Raw genomic sequence first — 9,181 nt, forward strand, 5'->3', positions numbered from 1 at the left:
AGAGAGAGAGAAATATTACATTCTATGACACTGTAATAAAAAGGCGGACTGCTCAAAACTCATATTTAGATATATCGGGATGATTTTAATAGAAAAATGCACGTACATATGTATTCTCGTATGTCCATAGTGTCTTAAATCCTTAAACTACGATATCTACAATGTTTTAATATCGAAAACAAGTAGTTGCCATTTAATATATATATATATATATATATATATCTCTACCTTATGAAAATTTTTCACAGATAAAAGATGGCTCGTGAATATGAGTGTGTGTGTAAAATATACATATCCTTTGTACAATGTACAATCATTGGAAAATATAATGTATAAAGTATTACTGACTGTATCCCAGAATTATTTTAAGTACCTTATATTACAAATAGTGTTAGATTTGTTAACATAATCAGAACTGCAGTCTAAATATATATTTTCAATTTATGTTACAGCTGTACATATATGCATCGCGAAACAAGTGCATAAATAATAAATATTATTATAATTAAACAATATATGAAATAGTTTTAATTGGGCATAAAACATCTCAAATATAGTTATGATGCATACTTAAAAGGTATTTTCATTACTTGATGATAAATCGATTTCTTTATGTTACTCGAATCATCAAATGATAAAATAAAAAAAATCAACGCTTCGAACGTTTCTCTTTCTTAGATTTTTTCTTATGCTTCGAGCTCTTATATTTATCTTTATGTTTATGTTTCTTTTTCGATTTTTTTTATCTTATCTCGTTCCACCCATTTTCCACCGAGTTTCGAATCCTCCATAGTTTTCGATACGACGACACTTCGAAATACTGGTTTGAACAATTGATTAGTATTATCAGTTTCTATCATTGTTGCAATACTGTCTTGTTTCAATAATCTTTGTGGCAGGACCGGACCATACATATCTGGTAGTATCGCAATCTCTTTATCATTAGTTACATCGTTATGATCTACAAGATCGTTCTGCGATTCACCAATAATTGGCGGACTAGGTTCTGAAATGTTACATGTCTTACTTTCGTCATTAACGTATTTTGGTTGTGTCATCAAGCTGTCAAGATCTAGTTTCGCAAAGATTCCTCGTGGCGGCGATGTATTACGTTGCATATTTATCTCCTTCGGATCTTTTCCAATCAAAATCGATTTGACAGCCTCATTGTCAACATTATCCTCCGTCTCACTGTCGGAATCCTCGCTGCTGCTGAGAAAGATCGCTTTGAACAGATCTTTCTTTTCTTCCGATTGATCTTTAAGCACAGATACTGGCTCAGGTGTTTTTTCTTTTTCTTTCATTTCTTGAATTGTTTCGTCTATTAAATTATTTCCTGTATTTTGTTCGACATCTTTGGTTGTTGCGGAAGAAATATTGTGAATACCTTTGCCAAAAACTTTTTCATAGGAAGCTTCGAAAATTCTAAATTTTTCAGAAATAGGTTCTAAAGGTTGATAAATATTAGACGGAATATCGTTAGAGCCAATGGAAATTGTTTCGTTTAAATTTTCTTCCGTTTTACTTGATGGCAAGGGAATGTCTTCCACTTGTGTCTTAACTGTATCTACGGCTTTCGTGAATTTTGATGAACTACACCAGTCCAAAGAATCAAAAACTGAGAATCTGGCTGATTTTCTATCCGTTGCGATTGGTGCGTATCCGACTTTCGGTTCGGGAATATTAAATCTTTTGCAAACGATATTCGTCGGCTTCCATTCACTTCGTTGTCGCGTAAGTTTGCCGAACATTTTCAATCTTACCGCTTCCTTTACGTCCTTTTCCGGATCCACTCTGTCCGTCGTATCATTAGCACTATGTACAAATTTATCCGCCATATAATTATTCGATTGCTCCAGTTTTGTAGCTTGCTCGAATTCTTCGCGTTCTTGCTCTCTCTCCCAATTAGTCATAGAAAGTGGTTGAATACTTTCGAACTTATCCTTTTCGCCATTCTTCAAGAAGACAAGATATTGTTCAAATCGTCTCTGTTTATCCGGATCAGACAAGAACAATTTTCTCGTTTCATTCTTATTTGAGAAATCGTTCTCCATTGATTTATCAGTGCTTGATTGTGCAGATAAAGATTCTTTAAAATCTTCTAATTTCTTTAAGTTATTCATATCGTCTTTGCTGGAACCAACAATACCACCTTTGACAAAGCTTTGTGCATTTAATTTGTCTAGCCAAGAGTTGCTTGTTGTCGTCTTCTGTTGTGTCTCCAATTTTTTTCTCTCTTCTGTTTGCTGTTTACCATGCAAATTCAAGGTTTTTGAAATAATATTAGAGGCAACGGATGTACTCGATGATGCCTGTGGCTTTTCCGAACATTCATCAGGGTCTTCCAAGATTCGCGCTCTGTCTGTGGCGTTCAATGGTTCTCTGCGTTTATTTTCTACCGAGGTTGTAATCGGCGGATAAAATCTACTTTTCCTAATAGCGTGTACGGGTGCAAAATTTTTCGGCAATTCTGGAGGTTTGAAGACTTTCTTACTCTCTAGTCTCTCTTTCGCGTGAGTAAAATTGTCTAAACAATCGGTTTGCGAGCTACTCGGTCCATCCTGAGACCATCTTGTCTTTGCCTTACGCTCGGGGCCCAAAGCAAAATCATAATTCGACATGTCTTCCTTTTCATATATATCCTCATCGTCAGCTTCGAAAGCACCAACTCCAAACGCCTGGCCATGAATTGACAATTTCTTGTTTTTATCTTGGATGCAAAAAGCTGGACTGTCAAATAGATTGATGTGACTGGAAAGGACTTTTCGCCTATCTAGACCCGAATAACCAATGCCAAAATAATTATCTTTTGGTTTACACCGGAATGGCTCGTAATCGTCAGGTGCAAAAGTAATATTAGTGAGGTCATCATCCGAATCCTCAGAATTGCTTTCTGTCATTTCGAGATTGTCCTGTGCTAGTTTTAATTTTTCATTACGCAGCTTTATCTTTTGCTTTTCTTTTTTTGTCAATCTAGAACCTACACCTTGACCAGGTTTCCAACCCATTTTCTTGAGCAGGACAATACCCACTGTTTCTCTGTAATTATAAATATTTAAAATTATCAGAAATTAATATCACTTTAAATCTAAATGGAATACAAATTGAATATACCAGTAAATAATTAACACATTTTATTTTTTTCTCAAACAAAAACATATGTGTTAATAATTTCAAAATTAACAGAACATTTAAAGCTAACAGAAATTAAATGGTATTACTAATTTTTGCAAATACTAACTTGACAGGTCTTAAAAGCTCTTTTAAGATGGGAATACCAGGAATAGGTCCTTCCTGACTTATCCTCTCTCTCTTTTTTCCTTTCTGTCCATGATCGACATAATCGCTGGTGGCTCGAATACCTTTAGGAGCTATCCCAAAGAGACTAGTATCCTCTTCATCCATAAAGTCTTCTGGTCGCTGAACAACATTGTCTGCCTTGCTGCTCCTGGAAGACTTGAATTGCTGTGGTCTCCAACCATCGCGAGTGCCGACGGTGTTAAAATATCCTGCTGAGAAACCACCTGTAAAGGCTCCGTGAAACCTACGTCTACCTTGAGCGTCATATGCATATTGATCCTCGATCGTGATGGGCTTCTTTCGCGGAATGTTCTCTGTGAGATCAAAACTTTTTAATATAACGCAACAAAAAGGATATAACACAATATATTCTTGAGTACTATAATTTATTCTGTTCGTATACCTTCATCCAAAGGGTCAAGAGGAACACCAAATGTCGCGTAATTCTCCTCGTCCGAATCGCCCATTTCCAAAGAAAGCAAATTCCTGTAGTGAAATCTTCTAGTTTGATTTAACGCGATAACTTTAATCAAGTGAATTCTCTTCGATCACAAAACTGAAATTGCGCAGAGCGCATTTAAGGTTAAAAAAAGACATCATTCACGAGTATACAAAACTCAGCAGACGGCTCCGACCTCCGACGTGAATCGATGTGTGTTCATTGGTCTCGACGATAAATCACGATCAAACGTAGCCAATCGACATTATGCTTCAATTGGAATAAAAAAAGCAACGTTTCTTTTCTCTGATTGGCTGAATCCCATGTGATCTCCATGCCTTTCAATTCTTTGATATGCAAGTCAGGTTAGACTTATCTTGTTCATCTTTTTATCTTTATTAATATCAATATTATTTTAAATTCTGCATTAAGTGGAAATTCACATTATCATTTTCAGATTGCTCCGAAAAAAAATGTGCTTTCGAATATAATCCATTCTTGACTCATCAAATATGAGAAACGCCGCGGCGTCAGACCGTCAGATGTAGAAACTAGAAACAGTCTCGCGAAATCCAGCGAAATTCTAATCGCATCTCAAGAACATGCATTTGTCGGAATTTTTTTAGCGATAGGAGCTTGAGATATTTAGTGACATGGCAATGTTTAATTCGTTCCGCTTGGCACGGAGCAAATTTGCAGCGACCGGTAAGCAAATTGTTAGCGATGCTCGCGAGCTGAACTTCCGTCCCACGCTTTGTCCTATTTTGTCCTACCCTTCTTCCTACCTACGAAACCTTTTTTCTAGGAATCTTTGTCTTTGTGACTTTTCGATCGACCGCTCGCTCTCGATCTGATTGTCGTTAGATTCCATTCTACGCAATTCCGTGCCTTTTCATGTTGAGAGTAGGAGGGTGCGTGACATTTCGTGTAACCTAACCTACGTTCTTGCGCGAAGACGTAATTTCGCTTAAAGACGCGTTTTCGAGAGAGAGAGATTCGTGTTTGATATTTCCTCCTCAAAGGCGAAAATAAGGAATACATATATTTGCATATTTATATTTTTTTGATAAAAAAATCTTTCGAACAAGTAACGAACAATAAAGCAGGAATTACTTGAGATCGACACAAGAAGGTAAACACATAAATATATATAAAAAATAATATAAATACTTTTTTCGAAGAATAATGTTATCTGCATATAATTTTTATATGTTTTCGACATCGGAAGCTTTACCAAGATGACAGAAGTATTTATCAGCCGAGTTATCGACCTTTTGGACAAGTGTAAAACTGCAGAAGCTATACAGGTTTTGAAAGAGGATCACTTGATGACTGAAAATAGCTTATGCGGCATCATGTCTGCCATCGTTCCGAATCTTACGAGCTCTGTGTTACAACATCACAAAGCGATGTTCGATTGCTGTTTAAATGTATTGACGTTTTTAACTGAGAATTGCGAACCTACAATAGCCATCATAGAGTTCCCAAGATATTTAAAGCAGGCGAGTGACCATGTAAATTTCTGTACCATTTTGGGTGCAATGCAGACTTGTTTAATGCTGGTACGAAATAAGAGTAAAACCATCGATTGGTATTTTGATGCAATCAAGATGTACCTTGAGGATCTACCACTGCCAGATGAAGCCGATGATCCAGAAGCAGCTAATGACAGAATTGTAAATACATATAAGGCAATCATAGTGTTTCTAGAACCATTGGTACAAGAGGCAATAGATATCAATTCTAAACAGGAAAAAGAATCTCTACTTGGAACTCGTCTCTTGAGTTTTTTTATTTTCCTGTGTGGGAAACCTTTTTGCTGTTTGAACAAATACATCAGTGAAGAAATAACATATAAAGAAATCGCAGATAACATAGTAACACAAACACTTTACCTCACTGGAGATATATTATATTTTTTAGATATTGTTAGCAAACGTCAAAGAGAATCTACTCATGTTAAAACATTACGCAAATATCTAAAAACAAATATTGAATCTTCTTTTTGTTCTACAATCTTAGATTGGAGTCAAAACATATCTAATATGGCTTATGCTAATTTTTATTTTTACATAATTACTCAAGAAAATTATTGGATAAATGTACCACAAATATATAATTCTTATTATATCCTTGAAACATGTGCATATTTTTTCAAAATATTGCTTAGCGAAGATTATTCAATCTCCACTGGATTAATTTTTATGGAAAGTGTTATAAAACGCATTTCATTTCGCTCCTTAGATTCTGAGGTGTTGAGCCTGGAAATATATACAGAATTGTTTCAATCAATCGCTAAAGTGATGATTTACTCTAATAGTGATGAGCAACGGAAGAAGGCAGTACGCATTTTTCAAAACTATATTGAGATATTTAACATGCAAGCTAGATATATTATTATCTTGTATTTATATGAGAATATCGAACATTCTGGCCTATTAAGCTTTATCACTGGCATATTTAAATCTTCTATTATCGAATGTCTCGATTCAACTCCACGAAATCCCCAATTTCTTGGAAAAAATATGGAATTGTTATTGAAAAAGATTTGCAATCTATCTCATGGAAGTTCGTCTGATGTGGTGGAAATATCAGACGAAATCATTACTGCGCTGAACTTGCTGAGATTTTTGTTTATCAGAGATAAGAACAACGAGACAGGTATTTGGAATATGATAGATATACTGAAAACTAATTATTTGAATCCATTAAGAGAAGGTATAGACTTATGCAGAGCACATTGGAGAGTGAAGAAAAAAGATTTGGAGCAACAGAAAAAGGATTTAGCTAAAAATCAAGATTATAGCAAGTTAATGAAGGCTCATATGGAAGTTACATTGACTGTTGGTGGCGAACAATTACCAGTTATGCCACTCCACGAAAAAATTTCTGTCTGTTATCAAGTGATAAATGGTTTAGATGTAATGGAAAGCATTCTTATACGAGTTAATGAATGTATAGATATGAATGAAAAATTGGTGGAAAAATCTGATGAATGTATTACCTGAATAGAAATAAAATCAATCATGAAAATGTCATACTATCATAAAATTGTAATAGTTTTAGATCATAAAATTGTAATTGTTTAAATTTAATAAAAAAATTTTTTAAGTAGATTGTGTATTGTATTAATATCATATTTGTAGTAAACATTAAATTAGAATTAATTTCTGCTAATAATTCTTATGTCTTATGTAATATATTTAACGCATATCTTATTATTATTTAAGATAATTTTAAAAGTAGATATTGATTTATTAGGTTTTAGACGTTTATGGACTTCTAGGGCTTTGCTGGCCGATCAATTTGAAAATGACAATAGAAAAGCGGAATTACAACAATCTATTCATGAGGAGAATGATGAGGAATATGAAAAAAATATTAAGTTAAAAATACTTGGCGCTTCTTTAAAATTTGTTCCTGACATGGGATGGAGCAAACAGGCTATTAGTGCTGGTAATTTAAATCATTTTTTATATTCTATTCTTATAATTAATTTTTCTATTATCGTGATTTGTTAAAACATCGCGTTATATTTATGTACAAATTAAATAAAATGTTATAATCAGATATGATGCTAAAGGTGCTGAATCAATTGGATATCCGGGCGTGATGCATGGATTGTTTCCAAAAGGTAGTGCGGCTTTAGTGGAGTACTTTTACTCTATGTGTAACCGGGAATTAAATGAAATCCTAGAAAAAGAAGCGAATTCCTTAAGTTCGCAGAAGACACCAGAACAACAAGTTTGTGACGCTGTAGAAACACGGTTGAGAATGGTGATCCCCTACAAAAAAACCTGGTCACAAGCATTGGCTATTATGTCCCTTCCACCGAACGTACCAACTGCTTTAGCAAATTTATTAACTTTAGTCGATGATATCTGCTACTATGCTGGCGATAGATCGGTTGATGTAAGTCGTATCACTAATATTTATCTGTTAGTATAAGAAAGATATTGTTCGGATGTGCTGTTTAAATAGAGTACATTACTTTGATTAGATTAACTGGTATACCAGGAGAATGATACTAGCGACTATTTATAAAGCTACTGAATTGTACATGTTGCAAGATACAAGTGAAGATCACAAAGAAACATGGTTGTTCCTGGAGAGACGACTAAAGGATATTTTACAAATACAGACAATGCTTTCCAGTTCAATTAAGCCAGATGAAGCTTTAAATCGAGTTAAAGAAACAGCTTCTGCTGTTTTTATAACGGTAGATTAATTCTGATTGATTATAATTAAATTTATGAGCCTTTTTTGAGATATATATAAAATTATATTTTTGTTCTAGGCCCGTAATATACTTGGATTGCGTTAATAGAAGAAGAAATAAATTAATGAGAGAAGATTTTAAGACAACAGAAGATTCTGTAAATGTTTTTAAATAAATTTAATTAAAAATTTTTTTTTATTAAAATTAAATCTTTCACACAATAGGAGAAATATTAGAAATAAGAATAAATGTTGGATATTAAATAGAGATTAAACATATTTAACGTACAATGGATACATATATGTCATATGATATGTCGTACATTTTATTTGTATCCATTGTGTGTTACGTTTATATTCAATCTCTATTTAATTTTTTATTTCTTTAATATTTATTGTTTATTCCTGTTGCTAGTATTTCCTCCATTATGCACAGGGTCTTAAGAGAGAAATTTATTTAATTTACGAATACAGTAAATAATATTAAAAATATCACCTAATTTTGTATTAAAAATTATTATTATGAAAGGAACTAGTAGCAAATATAGCTAATTTATTTTACACAGTAATATATTTTAACAAAATCTGTACAATAAAATAGGTAGTAAATCTATATTATCTCCATGCAAAATATAAAGATATAAATTGTTGATTACATAAAGCTATATCAACATTCTTTTAACAATAGACAAAAACAATTATTCGTTTACCCTGCATATTATCATAATTAAGTAATCATATAATCATCTGGAATCAGCTATACAAATATCCTGTTACTCTTTACACTCTGCTAGCATAAAATAGTAGAAAAAGTTAAATTCTTGGCTTACACATAATAATTAACTTATAAAAATTTTATTGCAAATTTCTCTTAGAATTACGTAATTTAATAAATATGAAATATTCTCATTTAATTTAATAGAAATAATGTGTAATCCTTATAAAAAACAATATTAATATTCATTTTTTAAAATAATTTATAATTTTCATTTGCTTTACATTTTTGATATTAGATAATGATTTGAGAAAAATATTCCTGAAAATATTTTTGCAAAGTATAATACATACTGAATAAAATAAAATTTCTCGTGTGTGTGTGTGTGTGTGTGTGTGTGTGTGTGTGTGTGTGTGTGTGTGTGTGTATACTATTTCGTTCGTCTCGTACCTTATTACTACTTACGTTAAAGTTAAACTTTACTTTAACTTAACTTAACCTTTATTTTA

The 9,181-nt window shown here is 32.8% G+C and overlaps 3 protein-coding genes across 3 annotated transcripts; 2 read left to right on the forward strand and 1 right to left on the reverse strand.

Moving 5' to 3' along the window:
• Nucleotides 1-719: 719 nt before the first annotated feature.
• On the reverse strand, nucleotides 720-3,767 carry LOC105618572 (G patch domain-containing protein 1 homolog). The gene is made up of 3 exons (XM_012200102.1): nucleotides 3,704-3,767; nucleotides 3,242-3,614; nucleotides 720-3,039 (listed from the first exon to the last, which is right to left on the reverse strand). Exons 1-3 carry the CDS (start codon nucleotides 3,765-3,767, stop codon nucleotides 720-722), a joined length of 2,757 nt encoding a protein of 918 aa, XP_012055492.1.
• Nucleotides 3,768-4,392: 625 nt separating this feature from the next.
• LOC105618574 (ubiquinone biosynthesis protein COQ9, mitochondrial) lies at nucleotides 4,393-7,967 on the forward strand. Its single transcript, XM_012200104.1, has 4 exons — nucleotides 4,393-4,444; nucleotides 7,001-7,195; nucleotides 7,323-7,651; nucleotides 7,740-7,967. Exons 1-4 carry the CDS (start codon nucleotides 4,393-4,395, stop codon nucleotides 7,965-7,967), a joined length of 804 nt encoding a protein of 267 aa, XP_012055494.1.
• LOC105618573 (glomulin-like) lies at nucleotides 4,978-6,747 on the forward strand. The gene has a single exon (XM_012200103.1). It carries the CDS (start codon nucleotides 4,978-4,980, stop codon nucleotides 6,745-6,747), a length of 1,770 nt encoding a protein of 589 aa, XP_012055493.1.
• Nucleotides 7,968-9,181: the final 1,214 nt, after the last annotated feature.

Source organism: Atta cephalotes (genome assembly GCF_000143395.1).
Source record: "Atta cephalotes unplaced genomic scaffold scaffold00017, whole genome shotgun sequence".
NCBI classification, from domain to species: domain Eukaryota; kingdom Metazoa; phylum Arthropoda; class Insecta; order Hymenoptera; family Formicidae; genus Atta; species Atta cephalotes.

What these genes read in the sequence shown, in the direction of transcription:
- LOC105618572 (XM_012200102.1), bottom strand. Translation starts at nt 3,767, where the DNA reads ATGGGCGATTCGGACGAGGAGAATTACGCGACATTTGGTGTTCCTCTT. An exon ending in TCTTGACCCTTTGGATGAAG is followed by an intron (nt 3,615 to 3,703) that starts GTATACGAACAG and finishes TTGATCTCACAG; the next exon opens with AGAACATTCCGCGAAAGAAG. An exon ending in GAGCTTTTAAGACCTGTCAA is followed by an intron (nt 3,040 to 3,241) that starts GTTAGTATTTGC and finishes TTATAATTACAG; the next exon opens with AGAAACAGTGGGTATTGTCC.
- LOC105618573 (XM_012200103.1), top strand. Translation starts at nt 4,978, where the DNA reads ATGACAGAAGTATTTATCAGCCGAGTTATCGACCTTTTGGACAAGTGT.
- LOC105618574 (XM_012200104.1), top strand. Translation starts at nt 4,393, where the DNA reads ATGGCAATGTTTAATTCGTTCCGCTTGGCACGGAGCAAATTTGCAGCG. An exon ending in CAAACAGGCTATTAGTGCTG is followed by an intron (nt 7,196 to 7,322) that starts GTAATTTAAATC and finishes ATGATGCTAAAG; the next exon opens with GTGCTGAATCAATTGGATAT. An exon ending in CTGGCGATAGATCGGTTGAT is followed by an intron (nt 7,652 to 7,739) that starts GTAAGTCGTATC and finishes TACTTTGATTAG; the next exon opens with ATTAACTGGTATACCAGGAG.